The sequence below is a fragment of the Podarcis cretensis genome, assembly GCF_951804945.1.
Source record: "Podarcis cretensis genome assembly, chromosome: 1".
Taxonomy (NCBI): domain Eukaryota; kingdom Metazoa; phylum Chordata; class Lepidosauria; order Squamata; family Lacertidae; genus Podarcis; species Podarcis cretensis.
In genome coordinates, this window is record NC_137170.1 from 48,326,322 (window position 1) to 48,352,502 (window position 26,181).

At 45.4% G+C, this 26,181-nt stretch overlaps 1 protein-coding gene across 1 annotated transcript in view; it reads left to right on the plus strand.

The window, feature by feature from the left end:
* LOC307224018 (deubiquitinase DESI2-like) overlaps nt 1-25,945 on the plus strand; it is a 48,767-nt gene extending 22,822 nt beyond the window's left edge. Inside the window, exons 2-5 of the mRNA XM_079990467.1 lie at nt 15,121-15,193; nt 15,961-16,054; nt 17,651-17,792; nt 24,204-25,945. Of these exons, the coding sequence (XP_079846593.1) occupies nt 15,121-15,193; nt 15,961-16,054; nt 17,651-17,792; nt 24,204-24,446 (552 nt within the window). The 3' untranslated portion in view covers nt 24,447-25,945. The remainder of the gene's footprint in view (nt 1-15,120; nt 15,194-15,960; nt 16,055-17,650; nt 17,793-24,203) is intronic.
* Nucleotides 25,946-26,181: the final 236 nt, after the last annotated feature.

The following is a 26,181-nucleotide window of genomic DNA, read 5'->3' on the forward strand; positions in this document are numbered from 1 at the left end:
TTTAAGCATAATGATTATTATATATAAGCTAAAATTTCGATATATAAATTGAATTAAATATAACAATAAATTACAGTTAAAAATCAGAGATAAGAACTTGTTGAACAAATATTTGGACATGGAATACAAGAAGGGGAGGCGGGGAGAAGTCGCGGAAGAAAGTTATTGAAAATTAGGATTTTAAATGTTGAATGTTTTTTCTTTTTTGTTTATTTCTTTTTCTTTTTTGCTTTCTTATTTTCTGGCTTTTGTATATTTTGTGTATTTTTTGAAATTATAATAAATTTCATTTAAAAAAAAAAATAGAGAGTCTGGGGTTAGTGGTCTAATGGTGAGATGGGTGCTCTTGATAGGGTCATTGCTTGAGAGCCAGTGTGGTGTAGTGGTTAAGAGCGGTAGTCTCGTAATCTGGGAAACCGGGTTCGCGTCTCCGCTCCTCCACATGCAGCTGCTGGGTGACCTTGGGCTAGTCACACTTCTCTGAAGTCTCTCAGCCTCACTCACCTCACAGAGTGTTTGTTGTGGGGGAGGAAGGGAAAGGAGAATGCTAGCTGCTTTGAGACTCCTTCAGGTAGTGATAAAGCGGGATATCAAATTCAAACTCTTCTTCTTCTTCTTCTTCTTCTTCTTCTTCTTCTTCTTCTTCTTCTTCCATGGGGAAGGGCCAGAGTGGTAGGGCAACTGCTTTGCATGCAGAAGGTCTCAGGTTCAATCTCACACATGCCTAGGTAGAAGCAGGAGAGATGCCTGTCTGAAACTCTGCCATGCAGTGTAGACAGCCTTGAGCTAGATGGATGAGTGGTTTGACTCCATGTAAGGCAGCTTTTCTATGGTCCAAATGGTGGCAAGCCAGGTCTGCTGTATTTGCCCTCACCCCCAGTCTGCTGAGAGGGGCCTTAAACGTCTACCCCAAAGTCCTGCCCTGCTGATGCCACTGACGTCTGTGCACACTTCAGTGGAAGTGTGGAAATACTTTTCCTAGACAGTGAGAAGTGCCACCCCAAGTCTCATACTTCCATTTTTTTCTCACTTTTTAACTTAGTTGTGAAAAGTAAGATGCTGTAGCCTCAAGGGTGCAAAAAAGGAAAGAAAACAATCAGGGAAATGCCAGCACCAGACCACAACCAAAAAGGTATCCAATGTTGATCCAGAGGCGAATAGATTAAATCTGGAGTTTTTTCAAATTATTTTTTAAGATTTAATAATATTGTTCTTATTAGTTGTTGTTGTGTATTCTATGTTATTGCCTGTAAACCAGTCTGTTACTCAAGAAGAAAGAAAGAAATTAAGATTAATATATAAATGAAATGATAAAAATGTATCAATAAATGGTGTGCCTTGCAAAATTAGCATGGTTCACTCATTCTCTGATGAGGACAGAAGTGTGCACATGTGAGTGGTCAGTGGATTTGCTCCCTTAGGAAAATTAATGTACCGTATTTTTTGCCCTATAGGACGCACTTTTTCTCCTCCAAAAATGAAGGGGAAATCTGGGTGTGTCCTATGGGGCGAATGCAGGCTTTTGCTGAAGCCTGGAGAGCAAGAGGGGTCAGTGTGCACCGACCCCTCTCCCTCTCCAGGCTTCAGGAAGCTATCCGCAAGCCGTGGGAGCCCGCGGGAGTTTCCCCCGGGCTCCCCCGGCTTGCGCAGCACTGCCTCTTATCCCGAAGTCCCGGCGCGCTGAGAAGTCATGCCGGGGCTTCAGGTAGCTCTGCGCAAGCCACGGGAGGGCTCCCCCGGCTTGCTCAGCGCTGCTTCTTATCCCGAAGCTACCCAAAGCGACTGCTCAGCACGCTGGGGCTTCGGGATAAGAGGCTTGCGCAGCGCTGCCTCTTATCCCGAAGTCCTGGTGTGCTGAGCAGTCGTGCTGGGGCTTCGGGTAGCTCTGCACAAACCGCGGGAGGGCTCCCACAGCTTGCGGAGAGCAGCCTGTTCTGGGGGCTGGGGTCGGGGGAAGCTCGGGCTTCCCCCGCCCCAGCCTCGCGCCTTGGGGGGAAATAATTTTTTTCCCTTTATTTCCCCCCCAAAAAACTAGGTGCGCCTTATGGGCCGGTGCGCCCTATGGGGCGAAAAATACGGTAAATTGTGGAGCTATTTTTACATGCAGAAAATACTTCTGTCCTTCAGCACATTGTGCAACAGCATTCTTTCAACCCTTGGGTGCCTCTGGAAAGAGGAAAAGAGCACTGCCCCTGTTTTACATACCTAATGCATCATTAAGTTATGGTCTTTGCTGCCACAAGATGCAGTGATGGCCTTTAGATGGCTTTAAAACAGTGAAGGGGACTTCAGACTGTGACCCAGACTTCAGCTGCCACAGTGCTTGACCACTGGCTATGCCTGACCAATTTTGGCATTGCACATGGTGCCAATGAAATTTTAAAGACCAGAGTTAGCCACTGCTGATTGTGGGCTTCCCATAGGCTTCTGGTTGGCCACTGTGAGACCACGATGCTTGACTATTATGGGCCATTGGCCAGATCTAGCAGAGCTCTTCTTATGTTCTTAATGTGTGAAATGAATGTATTACAAAGCATTGTGTCAGAGATGAGGTGATATATTTTTTTACACATGATTATTAGTTAACACAGTCTTGATTCCTTGATGCTGCAGTCATCAAGTGATGAGCAAGCATGTGAGATCCATACTTATGTTCCCTTAGGGATTTACATAGGTCATCATTATGGGGTGATGCTTGATGTCTTCTCTAAATATTGCATTTATTAGTTAATTGTTGCTGGACACATTTGATCAGTAAGTACAAAGAAATTTGCTTAGGGTTACACTCCACGTTACCTGATAAAGACCGTTCCTTTAAATTGTAAACCATGCCACTGGGAACAGAGCAGATATGATTCTACACTTTGCTTTCTACTTAAATGAGACAAGACTGTGAGTGAGACTTCACTAGGAATAATTGAGACGTTAAATCAATTCCTTTATAAATTCCTGCAGGCAAAAATGGCTGGAGACAGAGGGGAACAAAAAAGTATTGAGTGTATGCAATTGTATTTTTATTTTTTTACATTTCCATATGCATTCTCCCCTCGCTGGTAATGGCTTTAAAGATCCTGGAAATGTATACTTAAGCAGTACGTGTAGAAGAATATGCTGCAAAGTAATTGCATGTCACAGTGGGAGACTTTGAAGAGAGTTATATATTTATACCGTATGAGTGTAGACCTGGGCTGGTGAGGGGCAGGGAAGAATGTGTTTTGCATAATTTTTTCCTGCCTTTCGCTCTATTATATGACACTCCAGAAAGCTGCCCAGAGTGGCTGAGCCACCCAGTCAGATGGATGGAATATAAATATTATTAGTATTTGTATTATTATTTGTATTATTATAACTTTGGGGTTGGCGAAATGGGCAGCCCAGAGGCATTTTCCAGCAAATTTTCCCTCTTCACATGTTACTCAAACATAGAGGACTTAGGATATGCATCCACTAACAGGCTTAATGCCACCCCGTATTCTGCCACATCATGAATAGCTCAGCAATTCAGAAAACCAATGGCGCAAGGTGTTACAATACTTTTTGGACAGCATTTATGTTCTTGCATCATCTCCCTCTGCAAACTATGATTTATGCCACAATATGCTCTATTCAACAAAGTGTTTTCTGGCTGATCTCTCCTTTCGCCGGCCATCTCACTGCTGTGATAATCCCTCCATGTGCAGCACTTAGCCATGAAATTTCCCCACAGTAACATGGCAATTTTTAAGTGCCAATTGCCTCCTTCAGCAAATAGTTCTCATTGCAAGAAAGAAACAGCTGCTTTTTGTCAATAGCTTCCCATTATTGCTGCCACCAGAGAATATGACACAAGGTTTACTTGGAGTAGTTGGGGAGATAAAAAAAACCTGGGCCACAGAATATGGTTTCATGTTCATTTTCAGCCTGTTTTGCATTCCCTGGATAACTGCAGAATCTCCCAACAATGAAAAAATAGATAATCTTTAATAATTTGGTTTGGTCTCACTTTTTTCCTGTTGCAATAGTGACTTGACTCCCACTCGATTTTTTTTAAAAAAACAACAACACCAAGCCCAACAGGTGTCATTAGATTGATTTGCAACTGTGAAATGTTGTCTATCACATTTCTAAAGTGAAGTAGTGCTGGTGAATGTTATCAGTCACAGAAGTGGTGGGAGAGAGGCAACAATAGCGAAATCTCTCTAACCGTTTGCCTTATACTGTAGGTGAGGGCCAAATTACACTAAGATTCTTTGAATCAGATGTGCAGGATTTTTAAAATGCAATTTTTAAAATGCAAATTCCATCAACTTGGGGGGGGGGGTGACTGATGGAATCGGAACAGGTGGGGGTGACCCCCAAAACAGCCTAGTGGGGAATGAGGATGCTCAGTGGCCATATAATATTCAGGACCTATTGGGGGGAGGCATGGGAAAAAACAGGGAGCACAATGGAATGGAATATTCCAAAAGAGGACATGGCTGGCCGTAACTTTAAACTTGAGAACTCCACGCTGCAGGATTTTGTAGCAGGTTTCACTTGTTTACAATTTGCCTTTGGCTCAAGTAAGTATTAGTGTTGGGTGAGGGGTGGCGAGAGACAACTGCTAGACAATTTCACTGTTGTTGTCTTTTTGAAAATATTGTAGCTCCTTTCCCCTTTGCCATGATCTCATTTTTCACATCAGGATCAATACAACCCAAGAAGTTAATGTCGAGACTGTACTTCACCTCCTTCCCACCCCGACCTCCTGTTTCCATGCCTGAAGCCGACTCCTTCAATCAATATGGCTCTGGCTCTAATAATGATTTTGGCTCCTTTTCAACCTTGATATCATGAATGGGTTTTCCCATGTTTCGCATGAATTATGTAGCTATGTGTTTGCAGCTACATCTGCCTTCTTCAAACATGTTCTCATGCATAAACACTGGAATCAATTTTTTATGAAAGCTGGTGTACAAATGTTTTCAACCAACATTTTTGTCCATAATACAGGATTGGGTCAAAACCTTCCTTCAACACTTTTCTCAACACAAAATGAAAAGAAGTGACAAGTATTCTGCATAAGCAGCAAATAATCAAAGAATAAACATGATCCTGAACTGTACCACGCCAAACGTGGGCTGAGCTGAAAGCTCTTTTACAAAAATATGCCCCCTATTTGGGGGCTCAGGTGGGAAGGGAGCAAATATCCCTCCATACACAACCAGGTTACCATTTCCCACTGCCAACACCTGTTTCAAGGTTGTGGGATTGATAGTGCTTCCCAAAATCTCTGCAGCTACCTTCCACTCTTTTTTCCTTTCAACACTTCTGAGAGTGAGGGCAGAAAGCACTACTGTCACTCTAACTGGCATCGTGGTAATGCTTTGTCATCACATAGCATCACCAGGTAGCCAATCAATAATTTTAGGGAGGAATTTCAGGTCAGCCCTTTCAGATTATAGATGGAAAGCAATGAAATTCTTCAGCAGTGCTTCCAGGACAGTTTATGAATTACAAGATAATACATAAATGAAATAAAATATTAGGGACGGGGGTGGCGCTGTGGGTAAAACCTCAGTACCTAGGACTTGCCAGTCGCATGGTCGGCGGTTCAAATCCTAATGGCGGGGTGAGCTCCCATCTTTCGGTCCCAGCTCCTGCCCACCTAGCAGTTCGAAAGCACCCCTAAGTGCAAGTAGATAAATAGGTACCACTTTATAGCGGGAAGGTAAACGGCGTTTCCGTGTGCTGCGCTGGTGCTGGCTCGCCAGAGCAGCTTCGTCACGCTGGCCACGTGACCCGGAAGTGTCTCCGGACAGCGCTGGCCCCCGGCCTCTTAAGTGAGATGGGCGCACAACCCTAGAGTCGGACATGACTGGCCCGTACGGGAAGGGGTACCTTTACCTTTTACATCAATAAAATACAGGATAAACATGTGAATATCTATCTATCTATCATCTATCTATCTATCATCTATCTATCATATATTATCTATCATCATCTATCATCTATCTATCTATCTATCTATCTATCTATCTATCTATCTATCATCATCTATTTATCATCTATCTACCGTATTTTCCGCTCTATAGGACGCACCAGACGATAAGACGCACCTAGGTTGGGGGAGAGGAAACATGAAAAAAAAAATTCTGAATCCCAGAAGCCAGAACAGCAAGAGGGATCTGGCTTCTGGGATAGCCTCTTGCTGTTCTGGCTTCTGGGATAGCCGCTGAAGCCTCTCCTGGGCAGCGGGATGAAGGCTCCCCCTGCCTGGAAGAGGCTGCCCTCTGTCCCTTCCCCCATCTCCCCCAAGAACCGTGCACTCTTTACAGGGAGGGCCGTTCTTGGGGGGTTTTCTGGGAGGTGGGGGAAGGGACAGAGCTCTGTCCCTTCCCCCCACTTCCCACAAGAGCCGCACGAAGCATCCTCAGGGCAGCGGGGAGCCTTCATCCCGCTGCCCTACAGAGGCTTTGCGGGAGCTATCCAAAAGCCAGAATAGCTAGAGGGAGCGCTGCGCAGTGCTCCCTCTAGCTGTTCTAGCTTCGTGGGAACTTTTTCCTAGACATCTTGTAGGGTGGGGCAAATCATGCATGTCTGCCCTGGGAAGATGCATGTGCCCCTCTTGCAGAGATGGCTTATGCACCTCCCTATGGAGACTCGGGATTTCAAGACCCCAAGAAGAATGCACTGCCATGAACACGGCTCTCATGATCAGCACAGAGAGTACATCCAGGCACGATGTGACTGTTCAGAGGCTGACTAATTCAGTCCAACAATGCATCTTTGGAAAGCAAACCGAGTGCCAGCTGCCAGTAACACTCAAGTTAGCCTTGGCTCCTAGCCTGTTGAAGTATAACGCAGATGGAAAATGTACTGGTCCTTAACAAAATAATAGCGATGCTCCTGGACTCTGAGCCTTAGCCGCTAGTGTGGAGCCAACATACTGAAACAGGAACTCATAGATGTATTTGGAATCCAAATCTAAACCCATATCCTATTTGCAGAATTTACTTCCTTCGTTGGCTCGGCTGAATCAAAAACCAGAAACACAATGTCCCCAAACCATTTTATTGGGCTCCAGCTGTACCCTTGTTTTCAAATGTTCCGTGTGTGATACATCTGTGGTTTTGAAAGATCTGATGGAATGTTTCCCACATGTTCAGTGTTGCCCATTTCCAAGCTGTTCAGCATTGCTAAATTGCAGCCAGGGCTGAGGCTGAAACTACACATGATCCTCAGCTGTGTGATTCTCTCTCGACCCCCCCCCCCATATATTTTATTTCCAAATGAAAAGCAACCTTGGGGAGTGTGCTTGAGAGTGAAAAGAGTGACAGGGGAGGGGTTGCTTAACTCTTTCACCCCTGGCAATCTTTCCTCTTAAACATCACTCTCAGCAGAACTTTTCTACCTGCGGGGGGGGGGGTATACTAGGCGATATGGAATTGTGGCAGCTCACCCATACAAGTGGCATTCTGCAAAGGGGAGCCCTCTTCTTCTTGTTGTTGTTGTTTAGTCGTTTAGTTGTGTCCGACTCTTCGTGACCCAATGGACCAGAGCACACCAGGCACTCCTGTCTTCCACTGCCTCCCGCAGTTTGGTCAGACTCATGTTTGTAGCTTCGAGAACACTGTCCAACCATCTCGTCCTCTGTCGTCCCCTTCTCCTTGTGCCCTCCATCTTTCCCAACATCAGGGTCTTTTCCAGGGACTCTTCTCTTCTCATAAGGTGGCCAAAGTATTGGAGCCTCAGCTTCACGATCTGTCCTTCCAGTGAGCGTTCAGGGCTAATTTCCTTAAGAATGGATACGTTTGATCTTCTTGCAGTCCATGGGACTCTCAAGAGTCTCCTCCAGCACCATAATTCAAAAGCATCAATTCTTCGGTGATCAGCCTTCTTTATGGTCCAGCTCTCACTTCCATACATCACAACTGGGAAAACCATGGCTTTAACTATACGGACCTTTGTTGGCAAGGTGATGTCTCTGCTTTTTAAGATGCTATCTAGGTTTACCATCGTCTTTCTCCCAAGGAGCAGGCCTCTTCTTAGTAAGCCCTCTTCTTAGTAACAGCTGAATCCAATAGGTGCACTGCACTTGCAAAAGATGGCGTGAAACCTCTGGTGTAACTGCCATCTTTGTGCAGATGACAGTTCAGCTTTGCATGCCACCACTTGCACTATTGTTTGTACAACCACTTGTGCAACAGCCTAAACTCTCTTATGTTAAATCACACTCCCTAGGTACATGAATTTTTCATCCCACAGGTGAGAAAGCAGCTTGGAGAATAATTTCAAGTATGGGAAATAATTGGAGGGAGAAGGGTTAAGCAGCCCGTTTCTTCATTCTTCACCCATATCCCACCCTGCTGTTGCAAGCTCTTGATCACAACTTCTAAGGCTGCTTTGCATTATGAAATGCTGAGCCTTCAGGAGAAAGAATCATAAAATCAAGTTGGGCAGGTTTCCAGGTTTGTCTTTGAAACATAGGGACCAAATGTATGGGCAGCCCCCCCCCAAGTATGTGGGGATGGGGCTGAGCCCCTCTCCAATCTTGAGGGCCTTGCTGGCCTCCTGGCGGTGTGTCTCACTTGTGACATCACATGCACCTACCACTTGTAACATCACACACATGTGATGAGCCCCCCCCCCAATGTTGGGTGGAACTTGTTGCCTCTGCTTTGAAACCACGAGGGCTAGCCACATACACCAACCGAAACATGGAAGTTGAGAGGCCCACAGGAGGAGTCCAAATTCTGTGCAGGATTCCAGGCTCTGCCATTACTGCCTTCTGACAGTCACCTGACCTGAGAAAGTGTTACGAAGAGAGCAGCAAAGCACTGAGGTCCCTCTATTTAACTGTGCTGCCACTTTGCTCTTACACTTCTTTGGGCTGTCGAAGCAGCCATGTGTCTGTGGGTTTCTAAAAAGGAGTCCATGCTTTTTCCAGCTCACTAAGCAACTGTGTGGTTGTATAAACAGTGACAGAGCAGCTGCCCTTACAGATATACCGGGGGTTGTTCCTAAGAGCCATGAGTTGTTTGCACAGTTTAGTCATGCACACCCCTGAACTCCTCCTGCAGCTCTCTGGAGATGAAGGTGAAGGGAGGACAAAGTGGATGCTTTGATTCATCTGCTTTGCTTTTAGCTTCCTTGCTGAACTTCAAAGGGAATTTCATGCTTTTGAGGGAGACACAACAAGCCTCATTTGCTTCCCCCTAAGGGCACTGCCCTTCCTTAATCTGTGACCCTGGGACCTGTGCTGTCGCTGCTCATCACTGCTCAGGCTGGGGGTCCTGATCCCCCCCCAAATGTCCTTGGTTCATCCTACAAACAAGCAACACCATTCCCTCTCGCTTAATGATGAGAGCATTATTTTGTGGTTAAGTTTGTTTGTGTGTGTGTGTGTTTGTGTGTGTGTGTGTGTGCATCTCACTTTTGAGAGCTCACTTTTTAAAAATGAAAAGGTAGGTCAAGCAAAATGCAAAATGATTGTTTTCAACAATCGAAATAAAATAAAATACATTAGGAAGGTGGCAGAGACCTGCACGCTCAGAGTAGCTGAGGCATATTTATTTCCAATTTGTCATTGTCTGAGATCTGCAAATGATTAAATACAAATTTAATAATAAAATAAATATTAAATGAGTGCTGGTTTGTGCCAGACATCAGAAGATGCTGTGATACAATCATTTTTAGGCCAAAATAAAAATAAAAATCCATTTAAATGCCTTTATGGTTCTCATGCTGCAAAGGTGGAGAACGTGTGGACCACCCAGACATTACTGGATTCCAGCTTTCTTCAGCCAGCTGGCATGGTTAATGACATAACCATGCTATGACTATGTGCTTTTGATCACACATGCTTTTTGTGCCAGGCACTGCTATTACTTTACAAGGAAAGTTGTGATTCTGTTGTTTCTTTGTAGGTCTGGGGCAGACCTCTTCAAGGGGAAGAACAGTGCTATTGGATTGGGGGGTTGGTTGGTTGGTTTGGATGTCATCTTTGGATTCTCTCCTAGCATGTGGTTTTATAGCTGTATGATGGGGTTCTGTAGTAGAGGGAACTGCTGAAGTGATCGAACCAGTTTCTTTGTTAATGGCCCCCTTCAGCATGTCTAAGGAGTTGGTCAAGAGCAGGTCTGTTGCCTTAGCAACAGCTAAGCCAGCAATGCTATCAGAAGGATGAGGCCAGCTTCCCTTCCTTCGTCTGGCCGGAGGCCCCATCATCTTAAGGCCAGGAGAACAGTAGATTGGGGCTAGCATGGAATACACTTACACCTGAATAGCTCTCTGTGTTGGAACCAAAGCTATGAATTTGGAAGGTGGGTAACCTAGAAACCTAAAAGGGTTGGAATAATATCTGTTGTAGTGATAATGCTGTGAGGTTTCTCACCGCTTAGAGACTGTGGTACGTCCAGATGCACACAAATAAATTTTCAATTTTAAAAAAGGGATTGGAGTTTTGCACTGATGCTTCCCTGTGCTTGTGTTTTATTGTGTTAAGTTTGTATCATTGTTAGCTGCCATGAGGACTCCTGGTGATGCAGAGGGGCAGAGGACAAATTCTTTCATCATCATGGTCCATGATGTGCTTCTATATTATTTAATTAGGTTCCCAGAGGGCTCAGTGGAGCCAAACTGATGGGAAAGAATTAGCCAACAAGCAAATAAATGGTATAGTTAGGCTTTATACTGCTACATGTCCATGAAATATGTGGAGACACTGATTCAAAGTCTGTATTGTTATGCTGGGGTAAATTCCCACTTGTCTTGTGAGCAAGCTTACCCTCAGACAAGCTCTAGTCCTTTGTGAGAAATTGATGTTTGATTATTACCTCACAGAATTTGTAGATCTGTAATCTGAAAGTGAGATAAAGCCACAAAGGAAGAATAAGGCTGACATAGTAAGCATAGCTACTTCCTGACACAAGTTCTGCTGAAATCAACGAGAATTACTCCCAAATTAGTTCTGGGATGTACATTTCAATGGTATATGTGTGTTATTTTCCTTTTCCTTTTCTTAGGACGTTCTCTGCTACAAGTTTCACTGATGATATACAGTATAGAAAGCTGAGTAATTTATAGACCGTTTACCAGAAAACTTAGTTTGTTTACACATTACCCGTTATTCTGGCTCCAGTGCACGTCCACTGCTGGCTTTGAATCTGTGTACACATGATATTGGGGACGCGGGTGGCGCTGTGGGTTAAACTACAGAGCCTAGGGCTTGCCGATCAGAAGGTCAGCGGTTCGAATCCCCACGACGGGGTGAGCTCCCGTCTTTCGGTCCCAGCTCCTGCCCACCTAGCAGTTCGAAAGCATGCAGTGCAAGTTGATAAATAGGTACCACTCCAGCGGGAAGGTAAACGGCATTTCCGTGCACTGCTCTGGTTTAGTGGCTTAGTCATGCTGGCCACATGACCTGGAAGCTGTACGCCGGCTCCTTTGGCCAGTAAAGCGAGATGAGCGCTGCAACCCCAGAGTCATTCGCGACTGGACCTAACAGTCAGGGGTCCCTTTACCTTAACGCATGATATTACCCACAATGCAGAGCTATTGTGTAGTTTCTTGAGAAATGCTGCTATTTGACGCATTCCCCTTCAAACTGGCTTCACTCCAAAAGCAAAACTGAAGCCACATTCACTTTGCAGTTAAAGCCTGAAGTGTACATTTGAGACACTCATTGCACATGTGCAGATGACAGTGCGTGTGCAGATGACAGCTTCATGAATAGGGGTTGCAGGGGCAAAGAAACCAAACATCAGGTGTACATGAGGTGAAGACATCCCTGCCCTCTCACTGGTTTGTGTGCAGCAACATGCAAATGTGGCTTGAAACATTGGAGTGTGTGTGACCTTGCTACTTTTAAAGCCACTAACATGTACATAGCCTTGGGGTCAATGTATAGAGCCATATGCCCTACTCAGACTACAGTATTTTCCAAGTCGATATTGCCATACTATACCTCTTATGATCCAACTCTGGCCAAAACAGGTCACTATAGATCTTTGGTGCTTGGAGGGAAGAGGGATGAGATCAGTGCTATTTTTCTAGAAAAACAGGTGCTGGAACTCACCATGAACACCTCCCTCGTTCTCTTACAATGGCAATGGCGCCTACCTGAGAGGTGCTGGAGCTGCATTCTGGCGAGCCCTGGCTGAAAAAAAGCCCTAGATAGGATCACCTTGGTTGGCCAGTGCTGCACACATTTTAAAGTGGGGGTGGGCCCTCCAGCCCTCTCTAAATGGCCACACCTCCTCTCTCTAGGCCACACCCTGTACAGGCCTTGTCCTTGAGTGCTTTTGCCTGGCTGGGATGTGATCTTGAACTGCGATGACACCTCTTGCTTGCCTAGATGGAAAAGAGTGTGTCGGGAGTGTGTGCAGGCTGCTGTCCAAAAAGGAAAAGTCGTATCTGTTGCTCTGTGTACTTTTGCCTCTGGCTTTGGCCACCACTGGCATGCAGCCCCTTCGTGTATGCCTGTGAGGGGAATGCAGTCCTCAAGCTGAAAGGGTCCTTCATCCCTGCTTTTACGAATCAATGCTGACCCAGCTGATTTCTACTTTAGCTGGAAATTGCACTATAATGATTCTGTCCCTTTCACCTAGCCAGAGCCCACTGAAATGAAGATCTCCCTCCCTCCCTCTCTCTCTCTCTCTCTCTCTGTGTGTGTGTGTGTGTGTGTTTCTGCTTTCTTGACTCTAACAGACATAAACCATAATGACTGCTCCAGAAAAGAGTGTGTGTGTGTCTGTGTGCACACACAGTTTCATGCATTGCATGGGGTTGAACTAGATGACCCTAGTTCTTCAATTCTATGATTCTCTGACATCTTAGCTCCCTTCCTTTGCTTTCATATGCACAGGGCTCTGCACTGCTCAGATTGGAAAAATGCCTGCTTAATAAGGGACATACTGGGATTAGAAGCATAGTGGAAGATATGGCAGATGGGTCGGGGGCCACAGAGGCTCAGGTCTGATGCGAGGCTTTTCCCTACAATGGGAGCATTAGTTTCTAGCTGGAGTCCAAGGAACATTAAGGGGCTTTCTGGCAGGGGAGCAGGCTTGTAAAGCGGAGGAAAATTGCTGGCAAGGCACTTTAGAATTAGGAGCTGATGCTATTTGGGTTGAGCCTCCCTCCTTCCAGTCACCGTTGGGATTCCTCTCTTGAATAATAAGGCAACTCTGATTTTATATGGAACTTGAGCGTTCATTCAAAATGCATCTCCAGATACTTAGGGAGCTAATAGGACTGGCAGAATCATCAATAATGCAAGGGAGGAGGCAAGGAAAGTGGATTAAGTATATCCACTAGGAGCACACTAGTTGATACTACTACATATCAGGGCCACCCAGAGACAGGTGGGTCTATAAAGGCCAGATGGCAGAAAAATACCACTGAAGAGAATGAAGCAGAGGGCCTTGCGGAAAGCAACTTAGCTGAGAGAAGAGAAAGAGAGAGTTGCTGACCAGTTAGTTCATTATCACTATGGCATTGTGGGTTCTGTGGCTCAAGTACAGAAAGGCAGAATTTGAACTCTGTATCCTAAGAATTTTTTTTTTTAAAAAAAACCCCTCAAGTTTCTGGACCTTAAGGGGAAAAACCCTGCCCCAAAGATGCAGATTTTTTCTTGAGCAGTAACAGGGAAGTTAAACTGTGATGTCATAACATAACATAATGTTACAATAGTGCGTGCTACCCCCTGCCAAGCAGTAGAAAACTCCAGGGAGTTCCAGTTGCTAACCCAACGTCTGTGCTCCTTTGGCGGATTGAAGATGTGGCGGAGAGTGTCGTAGCTTTAAGAAATGTGGTTTATTCACCTATTTACACCTTCATTCCGCGTGTAGGGAGTCCAGCTGGCACAGCATGGTCATCTCACACAGGATTTGTTCCCCACAGCAGTGCAGCACTGGAGTCAAAGGCATCTCTCCCAACCAGCCTGCGCAAGATGGATCCCAGGCTTTTTTTTTTTAATCTCCGTTCTTCCCAGCACACCTTGCTCTTTTCCTGTCACTTTGAACCCCACCCAATCACCATGGCAACTTCTCTCAGATGGGCCACATGACACCTTTTGTCATGTTGATGCTTCTCTCCCATGTGAGACCCTGCCTTGGAAAGAAAGCTTAGCCAGTACTTTCCACTGGCCTCCAATCTTCCCTTTTGGGGTCTCTCCAAAATCTATAATGCCAACAGCGTAAGAGCCTTGCTACATCAAGCCAGTGGCCTTTCTAGTTCAGCATTGTGCTTTTGTAGTGGCCTCTGGAGAACACTGCCTTTTCCAACAACTGGTATTCAGAAGCATATTACCTCTGACAGTGGAGGTAGAATGTAGTCATCAGGGTGAATAGCCTTATCTTCCCAGAATTTATCTAATCCTGTTTTGAAGACATCCAAGTAGCTGGCCATCCTTTCCTCTTGTGAAAGCAATTTCCACAGTGTAACAGCGAGCAGTGTGAAAAAATACTTCCTCATCTGTCCTGAAACTTCCAGCGTTCAGCTGTCTTTGAGCATTATTGGCTATTTCAGCCAATGGGGGTATTTTCTGTCTCTCCCCACTCTCGTTGTAGTTATGAAAACTGCTTGATAACACTGATTTCCAAAATTTTGGGGAAATCCCCATTCAAGCCTGTTCTATCTTGGGTTGACAGCTGAAGATTTTCTGTGGACTCACCTCCTTTTGCTAGCATGAGTTTCCCCTGTGATGCATCTACCAAGTGGGAAGACCACTTCTGGGGTTGCTTTGACACATTCCACAGCTCCTCATGTTCTGACTCAGTTCTGCGGGTCAGAGTCAGCCATGACCCGAAAATGTTTCAAAGCATTCAAAGCCAGGGGGGCGGGTGATCGTTCTAGCAGCACTTGAACATATTCTCCTACTGGTAAATATACGTGGGCTGAGGTTAAGCTGTGCTTGAGCTATTATTATTATATTTGTTGGGTTTTGTGCAATTTTATATCTGATTCCCCCACCCCATGAGACATATTTTACAGGCTTGCTTTTCTATGTTAAATGTTTTGCTACCTATCCAGAGCCTTCAGGATGAAATGAGATGCAATAGCTACGTAAAATGATGCATAAATATAAAACTGTCCAAGCAATGTCTGTTTCATTAATACTTTCAAAATCTCTCTTTCTCTCCCCCCCCCCCCTTTCTCTAGTACTGGATAAATGAATACACTTCCACCTTGGGCATTGGAGTCTTTCACTCTGGGATTGAGATCTATGGCAGAGGTAGGAAGCTTTCTGCTAGTTGTGCCTGGAAATGAGTAGAACCTTCTGCTAGGTCCCAGAATTGAAGGCTGCAAGCTTCTCTGTTTTGCTGCTCATCACGGATGGGAAACTTGCCTTCTGAGGAGTGTGGCATCCATGCATGCGCAGTTGCTGTGCTCCAGTGCACAGTTTGCAACTGCCAGCCTTAAACACACACACAGATTCAAATAAGTCTAAGATCGGAAGTAGCCCTGTGGTCAAACTCTTTGCATCAAGGCAGGATTTTAAGCAGAGCAACTTCTCTGGCGACACTATCACGTCTGGCAGCTTCTGACTAAGAAGGGGGCAGTGTGCATCATGTGACTTCGCACGCACAACATGCCAGCGTTGTACATGTGATGTCAGGATGTTGCATTGTGCACGCATCATTGGGCCGAGTGCACATCCCAGCATTGCATGGGTGATGTCACACATGCATGACACATGTGTGATGTCACACACACGAGTGATGCTGCCCAATCTGGGGCACAACGTGACGCCTCTGCCACTGTGAGAACAGGATGCTGAAGTAGATGGTCCCTGGCCTGATCGATCAGGGCTGTTATTACATTCTTATGGCTGTCACGATGTTCTTTATACAGGAAGGGCAGAGTTGAGGCCCATCTGAAACCAGTTATGGGAAGATATTTGACTTAAATACTAACACTGAGCCATGTAGACAGTTGTAGCCTTTTTCAGATGCAACTTTGGTCTTATCCTTTCTTACCGTCTTTTTCTTTCCTTGCCAGAGTTCGCCTATGGAGGGCATCCCTACCCTTTCAGTGGGATTTTCGAAATCACACCAGGCAGTGCTGTGGAGCTTGGTGAGACCTTTAAATTCAAGTAAGGGCATTTCCTTCTCCTCTCAACATCTGCTGTCCTGCAGCCCATGAATTGTCAAAAGGGCAATGCATTTTTAGGGAAGCACTTGACAACTTGTGGCAGCATTCCCACATCCCAGTAAACCATAGTTAATGAATGTGTGAATGACTCCCACGTTCCTGTTTAAATTATGTCATTAAATACACAAGATGGACAGCAACAAAAATCTTCCCAGCATATCACCTCCTTGCAGGTTTATGTACACACTGGGTCAACCTGCACATCACAGTATACCATAGTTTCTGGTTTGTTTCCCTCAAACAAACCATGCTTGGTAAACCAAGATCAAACCTTGACTTCTCAATATAGTTTGTTTGGAATGAATGAAAACTCAGCTTCTGGTTTTCAGATGTAATACTAAGCCAGGAATTGGAGTTTGTTGTTCCTACTCATGCTGACACCACTTGCTGCACTGTTTTCCCCCTGGACCACACGTGAGGAGCCCATGCTGCAGCTTTGCCCCATGCCAACATCCTTCATCTATGACTTTGGGATGGCACTGGCTTGGGGTGCAACTATAGCATGGGATTCTCCTCCAAATGGTCTGAGACTTCTTACATTACCGCCCATGGGCCAGGGCATTTATTGCCAAGTAGAATGAACAGCAATGAATGTGCCAAGGACTTTGGCCCAAGAGAGAGAAAATATTTGGGCAATCTGTTGTAATCACACATTTTTGTGTGCAATCACAATTTATATACATAAATGTTACCCAAGCAAGTTGTGCCATGCAGCACGATGAATCCATCTGCTAAAGGCAGCACCAGCAGGGAATACAAGACCCAGAGTGTTTTTGTATAGTCCCCCAAACTTCCACTATAGTGTCCTCTTAAACAGATATGTCATTGCATCCAGTCCAATACTTAATTCATGTACAAAACCCTATATGGTATAGACCTTGGTTCCATTTAAAAATTTATCTCTCACCTCAAATTTTAAAGCTAGAATGTAAATTTAGAAAAGTGCACGTTGAGGCAGACTTATGAAAATGAGCCAGACTTTTGCATTTCCAGAGCGGGTCTTGACTACCCAAATCATCTCCTTAATCCCCAACCCCATTGGTTTTCTGGTGCATAAGTTGCTGATGCAGAGGCTCAAGAATGGAGAGCTTACAAGAAATATTACAAACTCAGCCCTGTTGCATGTACCACTAAACATTTTTAAACTATGTGAAGTTTAAACCCCAAACTATATCAGTAGAGCTCAAACCTACACTCTGTTCAGCATATTTTCCTCTCTCTTTCTCTTTTAAAAGAGAATATAAAAATAGATTATGCTAGTACTATATCCTGTGTGCATGGCAAGAATGGTTTCTAATTAATTGTGTGAGGTTATTGTGTTGTTTTTAAGCTGAGCACTATCTGAATTACTTTCTAAGCTGTTTAAGTCTGTAGCATTACTCTGTTCCAACATTCCATAAGGACTCCATCCTTGGCTCTATCTGCCAGGTAAAATATATCTGTACTACAGTGTCTCTCTCCTGGGCTGCCTTAACATCTTTCATGATTATCTTGCTGAATTTTCCCTGCTTTTGATGCTTACCTTTGCTTAACCCAGAGAATCCATTGCCTTGGGCACTACAGACTTTACAGAAGAAGATGTGGATAAAATCATGGAGGAACTGGGCAAGGAGTACAAGGGCAATGCCTACCATCTCATGCACAAGAATTGCAATCACTTTTCAGCTGCTCTGGCAGAGGTTGGTTCATCTTCCATTCTGTTTCTGTGTAGTGTACTTGTATGGCACTTTGGCCTCCAGCCGTGAACAGGTCTCTGATCAGAACATTGTTCTTCAATCACCCTTTGCACTAGCCTGATGGGCATTTACCCTTTGAGAGCTTTTACAAGCATAGCACTGAGTGGTAGTTGGTCTAAAATGGGTAATTAGACAGCTATGAGGGTGGCCATAATGTATCTATGTACAAGTAGAAAGACACAATCAATGTAGCTCTCCTATTCCGACGTTCAATGCATAGGGAATCTCCAGATTTAGGGAGGAACAGATATGGGACAGCAGTAGCTGGAGGAGAGCACTGCGTGGATAAAGGGCAATTAAAGGAGTCATAAGGGGTTCACAATCCGCATTGTGTCAAAGTATGGACAGGCCTTGAGTTGAGTTACTTCTGTACTGCTCTGTACCGCTGCTTCCTATTCTTTGCCTGTTTGCATTGCAAATATGATAGCCATACTTCTCATTGGTTACCCTAACAACCAGCACAATGGTGCCTTGATCTCACTTGACTTGCAAGAGTACAGTGAGCTGTACCCTTACATTACATTATAGGGCCTTTGGAGTAGTAGTAGTAGTAGTAGTAGTAGTAGTAATTCTTATACCCCGCCCATCTGACTGGGTTGCCCCTGTCACTCTGGGTGGCTTACAACAAAATACAGCATCAGACATTAAAAACTTCTTGAAACAGGCCTGCCATTAGGGATGGGGGGGGGGGAAGGCAATTAGCCTTGAGGGGAGGGGACTCCCATTAGTATCAGGTCATCCATGGCCCAGAAAAGTTTGAAACAGCAGCACAGGCTAAGCTTTTATCATGGCTGCTCTGCCCCAGAATGGATATGCCATTTGGGGCCCCAGTCTTCACCATACAAATCCTTCGGTATTCCTCCTTTGCACCAGGAATGAAACCCGAAACCCCTCGGCACAAGACCTTTGACCAGAAAGGCACTTGGCGATTAGCCGATGTTTCCCCTGCTCCCTTTTGTAGTTGCACAAATTAACGCTGATTACTCATCAGTTCCTCCTGATTGCTGCTCCCAGCTGCAATGCATCCTTGAGATGAAGTGTCCATAATTAGGAAATTGATTAGGAGCCACAAACCTGCTTTGTTTGAAAGGCATCCTTCTTGAAATCACAGAGTAGAGCTGCTCTCACTAAAAGGTTCCGTACTTTCCACTTTCAAAAGGGGGGGTGGGAATCCAACATGGCTCTGCTCTCAACTGTGATATCTTTCAGATTTGTATGTGCAATCCATATGAAGTGTCATAGAAAAGGTCATAAACTGCTGTTATCGCACAGCAACTCCCCATTCCCTGAGCTATTTATGTGTCTCCTGACTGCTATAAAACTGTTCTACATTTTTTTTTTAACATAATGAAAGAGGCAGAGAGGAAAAGGCCAAATCAGTCATTCCGACCTGTTCAGCAGCCTCTAAGGCCACAGGTGAAAGAATTGCAAAACTTTTGACAGTTGGGTATATTGCTTGTCACACTGTAGCTGTGAATAATGAAGTCTGGTGGTCCCTTCTGCTTAACCCTTCCCCTGCCATCACTTTTCCACTGGTATCTCCCTGTCCCGTCCCTCCCCCCCCCCACTTTTAGCCCTATGAGGTTTTAAACTCATACTTGCAAGGTAAACAAGGTTTGGGACACTGGTGGGTTGGTTGGCTGGCATCCATCTGTCTTAGGAGGCAATGGAACAGTGTGCCTTCAGGGGTGAAGTCAAACTGTTGGAGAGTTACTGCAACTGGAGAGGGCTGCAGAAGGAAGGCAACTGAGAGGGGAAAGGGTTAATCACCTGCTTCCCTGCCAGATGCACAGTCCCCTCCCCAAAGGCACTTTGCAATGGAAAAGGGGTTGGTAGGGTTTCATTCCATGTGGGTGCAGCTTAGCTGTGTAGTTTAATAAGTCAAATTACTCAGGTATACCTGAGCTGCATTTCCTCCGAAGTCTTTGAGAGGGGAAATGGGCTGTGTAGGCGTGTGATGTGTTCTTTTCTTCCCGGACTCTGTGGGATGTCGATTCAGAACGTTAAGCATCTCAAGGCATTTTCTAAATTGCCATATCATCTCTCTCAAACCAAGTAGATGCATTTTAAGTTGGAAATGATTATATTTCAGGCCAGGATTCAAGTGCAATTATTATTTTGAAGGTTCCTTTCCCCCACATTGTATTCTTGGGTTTGATTGATAGAGTGACTTGTGGAAAGTATTTGCATCTTAGCAACTAGAGCCACTTCTCTTCCTACAGCACTGGCATGTTTCTCATTTTGGGAGTTGTATCCATTGTGATAGCAGTGAAGATTGGTCCATGAGTTTGTCCTCAGCCAGGCCCCACATGCCTACCTTTTTACTTACTTCCAGGCCAGGGGGTGGCCAGAGCAGTCAGTTCCCTCTTCCTTAGTCTCACACTTGCCCTTGCAGAACCCAACGATGAAGAGGATGGAGACAAGCTCAGTCAATAGAGCATGAGACTCTTAATCTCAGGATTGTTGGTTTGAGCCCCACGTTGGGCAAATGTATTCTGCATTGCAGGGGGTTGGACTAGATGGTGCTTTGGTCCCTTCCAACTCTGTGATTCTATGAAAAACTAGAATTAGCTGGCTCTGCTGTCATTGGCTCTGGCTCCACCTACTGTTGGCCTCCTTGCCTTCCGCTCTACCAGTCTCAATGGGCACTAGCCATACTACTCTGTAGTAGTTTTGCATGAAAAGAAAGCACTTTCCCTCATGCAAATTGTAGCACCCAGTTTCCACCTACCGTGTTGTGCAATGTCTCTTTAAAAGACAAACTGGAAGGTTCCACTTTTGCAGCTGAATCCTGTATGAGGGCCCTCTCATACTCTCCAAGTTGCCCAGTATTCCTGGGACAATCCTGGAATTATGTGCTGTGTCCCATTGGTGTAGTGGTGGTGACAACATAAAAGGAATCAGAAGCCCTGGGAAATGGCATTTTGCCGTGGATATGGTTCCTAAGATGGTGCTGTGGCCTAATGACAGCTGACACAGAAGTCTTTCTCATTGCTGCCACCACTGCCAGCAAAGTTTCAGTGGCGAAGGGAAGGGGGCAGCTGCAGCAATGAGCGTGACTGATGCTAATGTACGTAATTATGAACTAAGCCCGAATGTTGGAAGGGTTTGGGATTATCTGGAAGTTCCAAACTGGGAAAGTTCATATTCTGCACTCTCCAGTTCTGAACTTCGGCTGCATTACTATATCTAGAAGAGTTACAGGCCTTGTTTTTAATACAGTTTGGTAAGCACAAGGCCAATAGGTGCCAGATCAGCTTTCCCACATCACTTGTTCAAGGTCAATACCAAGCTGTAATACATAACATCTAGCACAGTGTAATCATAATACTCCTTTAGCCATTAATTGTGGCTGTCCTGACAGTGGCCATGTAGCAACACCTACTGGGATAGGGGGAGAAAATCCATTTTGTGCCAATGCAGTAAACTTGCAGCTTACTGTAAGATGACTTACAGTTGTTCATCCATTCAGAGTGAAAGCCATTATTCTCAAGTGTCACCAGTAATCTTAGTCTTAATTATAAGCAAGCCTTCCCCAGAGAGCCACTTGTTACCTTCCCTGTCATCCTGCAGCTGCTCCCTGTACTTAAAAATCTTCATCTCAAGGACCTTCATGCATAAAAAAGCAGAACTGCATTTCAACCAAGCTCTTTGGATCGCAGAAGTGTGGGGACTCATGCATATTGCAAGGGTGTCAGGCTTGCTTCTCTGAGCCCTTATTGGCTAGACTAACCTTCCCCAGCCTGGTGTCTTCAAGGTGTTTTGAACTCCAGCTCCCATCAGTCCCAGCCAACATGGCCAATGGTCAGAGGTGATGGGAGTTGCAGTCTAAAACATCTGGAGGACACCAGGCTGAGGAAGGCTGGGTTAAGCTGCAGTTATTCACATTGATGAGCTTCCCTGCTCTATTCAGAGGGGCAGGTTTAAATTTTTGGAGCCCAGAGCTTGAAGAACTTTGACTCACCACAGCAGCCTACTTGAATTTATACCCATTCTACTTTTAAAAATGAATAATCAAAGAAACTTACAGTGAAAAAACAAGGTAAAAGGGGAAAAAATACACATAAAAACAGCAATCATTAAAGCAATAATATTAAAACTTCAGCAAGAACATCATCAAACATCCAAAGAAAACAGTGATCACCTATTAAAAGCTGGCTTCCCTTCAAAGTGTGGAAAGACAGGGAGGGAGCCTAGTGAATTGCCACTGAGTGGGGCCACTGCTGAGAAGGCTCTGCCTCTTGTATCCACCCTCCTGTGTGGATGGGACAGACAGCAAGGTCTCCAAGTCTGGTTTTGTAGGGGAGCAGGCAGTTTCTGAGGTAACCTGGTTCTAAGCCATTTAGCGCTTCTTATTACAATCTAGACTAGGCCTTCACAACATTTGCCCTACAAAGCCCCCCATAGCTTACCAGGGGGCATGTTTGAGACATGTTGTTGCACATGCTTTTCCTGCTAAAGGTCCCAAGTTAAATCTGTGGCATCTCCAGGGAGGGCCAAGTTAGGCCTCTGTCTGAAACCTTGGAGAGCCACTACTTGTCATTGAAGAAAATACTGAGCTCAATGGTCTGATTTGGTGTATGACACCTCACAATAAGAACATAAGAGCCTGCTGGATCAGGCCAATAGCACATGTAATCCATATGCAGAACCTGAGCCCAAGAGGACTCTCTTCTCTGCCATGGTTTCCAACAACTAGTATTCAGAAGCATTTCTGCTTCTGACCTATGTTCTGTGTCAAACAGACCACAAGACATGACTGGTCAGATGCTTTAGCTTTGGTTAAGAAGTTGTTCAGGCCTGTTCTATAGAAACTGAAGCCCCAGCCAGGATGTGATGCAGCAGGCCTATGTTAGTTCCACAAAATCACAGTCCTAGAACAGGCAGAGATGTTACCTTCTTTGGATCAACTTCCAAGCAGAAAGCCAGATGACTGCAGAGGTCTCTAGGCCAGCTACTGTTGGCTTGGTCTCAGAAGCTTTCTTGTTCCCCCTTTTCTGGCCGTGGGATCTTATTTCACAGTAGGCATTGCAGGGCTTGCTTCTCCACTCCTGCTCATTTGCCATGCTCTCTCAGCGCTGCAAGATGAAGGCCGTTCTGTCCCTAGAGCTTGCGCGTAGAATGGATTTTATGGCCTGTTGCCACCTGCCTAGTTTGTTTTGTTGCTTTTTGTAGGCCTTCTTTTTCCCTCTTGAGGGAAGTGCATGGTCTTCCCTTCCTTGACCCCACTGCCTGCAGTAGATGTAGAACAAATCCAGCTTTAGACCTGTATTCTGGTGGTATGTGGGCATGTTCGTATTTCAACGAAGTGATGAGTACGCTTTATTTCTCGGGAATCTTCCATATAAGGGGATCACACAGTTTTGGTTTTGCCAGGACAAAACTGTAAGGTCCAGAGCCCTGCTCAGCAAACTGAGCAGGAGGGCCCCCTAACACAATGGGGCAAGCAGTGCCCGTTTAAAATAAGAAAAGCAGTACACACCCTCTAAAGCAGGAGTACTGAATCTTTCCTGGCCTGAAGGCCACATTCACCTTTGGCCAACCTTTTGGAGTCCACTTGCCAGTTGCAAGGGTGGACATAGAACTCTTGCACAAGCACCCTCACATGCACACACAGACAGACAGACAGACAGACAGCCACCCATTCCTCAACTGATCCATGCAGCTATGCTGAGGAGGGGGTTGTGGTTATTACCTTCACTCTGCTCATGACATGATTGATCTAATGACCAGGAAGGGTAAGCTGTATGCTCATCAGGTTGCTGCATCCCACTCACTCCAGCACAGTGTCTGCTTTCATTAAAATCTTTTTGCAGTTGCTGTTGCCAAAATCAGCGGGGTCTTGCAGTGGGGTTGGTGGGGGGTGTCCAGAAAAAATATATCTTATGAGTGGGGGAGACTCACAAATCAAAGGTTAATCTCCTGATCTAAAGAGTGCCCCCCATGAAACCATTAAGTCCAAAGTCTCAAATTACCCGACTGCACCCCCAATCACAAGTTGCCCAAATAGCTGAAATGCCAACTTGCCAAGTGTTTCCCCCTTTGCTTTTGGGGTTTATGTGACACTTCCACATGGTCTGTGTGCTTCACTGCCACAATAGAACGTGGCAGTGATACGTGGCATCATTTCTCTCCCACCTCCCCACCATAGCTGTCAACGTTTCCCCTTTTTAAAGGGAAATTCCCTTATTTTGAACAGGGTTCCTTGCAAGAAAAGGGAAAAGCTATGCTCCCCACCCCTGGAAACATGAACAGGCATGGGGAGGTGACCGTGTGAGGAGCAGTCACCTTTCATCAGGCACCTATAATATAACGGTTACCTGTTGTTGATGCTCTTCTGTCCATTTCCCCCAGATCCTGTGTGGGAAGGAAATCCCCCGCTGGGTGAACCGCCTGGCCTACTTCAGCTCTTGCATTCCCTTCCTGCAAAGCTGCCTGCCCAAGGAATGGCTGACTCCAGCAGCCCTGCAGAGCCACATCAGCCTCGGCCTCCACAAGGAAGAGCAGGGAGACACCACCGACGAGGAATCCCCGTCCACTTCCGCAGCGGCCTCCGCCTCAGGCCCTTCACGGACCTGCAGACACACAAGAGTCTGAACTGTGCCTGGAGGAGCCGCTCTGCCCAGCCTCTGCCTCTGCCCCATTGCCTGGTCACTTGCCATTGACATCCTTCTCCGAGGACACTGGACAGCCTCACCTCTCAAGGAGAAGATGAACACCCTTGCCTCTTTTTTAAAGGACAGCTTGTTTCTCAGCCGCGTCACTCCAGAACTCCGTCAAAGAGTGTGGGGTTTAAGCTCCTGAGGCTAGGTGGTACTCTTTGATTTTAAATACACAAAACGAAACAAAAACTGCTGGAATCATGGGGATGTGGCACAGCAGGCCTGAAGGGAAGCCACACGGAGAAGTCCCTTACCTGGGACTCTTTTAATCCCCTGCCTCTTCCAGCAGTGACCACAAAAACACCTTCTCTCCTGTTTTTCTGAGGTGGCAACTTACCCATAGTGCACCTCTTTTAAGTACCAAAATCAGAGCTTACCTTTCTCACCCCAAGACCAGCAACAAGCTCCAGTTAATTCTCTTATCTCCTCAGTTTTCTTTCTTTTTGTCATCACTAGGTTCTAAAAACCATCTGATGGATAAATGAAAGGTGCTGCCCTTCTACCGCCGCAGATTATGATTATGATTATTATGATTATTTTGTGAGTTAGAATATTGTATAAGAGACCGAAGGACTTGTTACCCTTCAACTACAATAGCAAAATTAATCTAAAAAAAATAATAATGAATGTGTGAGTCTGACTTTTTATTTATTTATTAGAGCGAGTGAGAGGAAGACACACAATAGTCAAGTTTGTAACTCCTTTCTGAGCAGAGGTTCTCAGGCCTTTAAATCCAGGGGTTTAATCTCAGGTCTTTAATCCGGGAACCTGTGTCCCTCTAGCTGTGGCTGGATTATAACTGCCAATGCAGAGCTAGCTACCAAAACAGAGTCACAGCTCCTATTTAAGGCTCTGACTGAGGATAACTGCAAATATAGTAACTTCTGAGATAGGGTCTCATGAAGCCTTCAGCCTGAGCCCAGCATGGAGTTGTCCTGAATATGTACCTAAGCGGGGGCCAGTGCTCACAACAGAACAAAAGCACCACTTCTTAAGACTTTCTTTGTAGGGAAATGTTGCTCCACCTGCACTCCCCACACAATCAGGTCCCAAGTTCAATCCCTGGGATATCCAGGTAGTAAAGACCTCTGTCTAAGACTGGCAGTCAGATTACACTATACAGTGGTACCTTAGTTATCGAACTTATTCTGTTTCGGGAGTCCATTCGACTCCCGGAACAGTTTGAAAACCAAGGTGCAGCTTCCGATTGGCTGCAGGAGCTTCCTGCACTCAAGCGGAAGCTGTGGAAGGTGCGTCAAACATTCGGCTTCCAAAAAACGTTCGCAAACCGGAACACTCACTTCCGGTTTCGCAGTGTTTGGGAGCCAATTTGTTTGACACCCAAGCTGTTCGACAACCAAGGTACCACTGTACTGAGGTGGCTAGACCAATGGGCTGAAAGCAGCTGAAAATATGTTAAGTTTGGCTTTATTTATTTTTTTAAAAAAGGTAAGGCAAATAGAACTGTAAATTCCAGAGGCAAAGGTGGGCAGTTCCTGTGTACAGAGAGCCAGTGTGGTGTAGTAATTAAGAGCGGTAGTCTCCTAATCTGGGGAACTGGGTTCGAGTCTCTGCTCCTCCACATGCAGCTGCTGGGTGACCTTGGGCCAGTCACACTTTTCTGAAGTCTCTCAGCCCCACTCACCCCACAGAGTGTTTGTTGTGGGGGA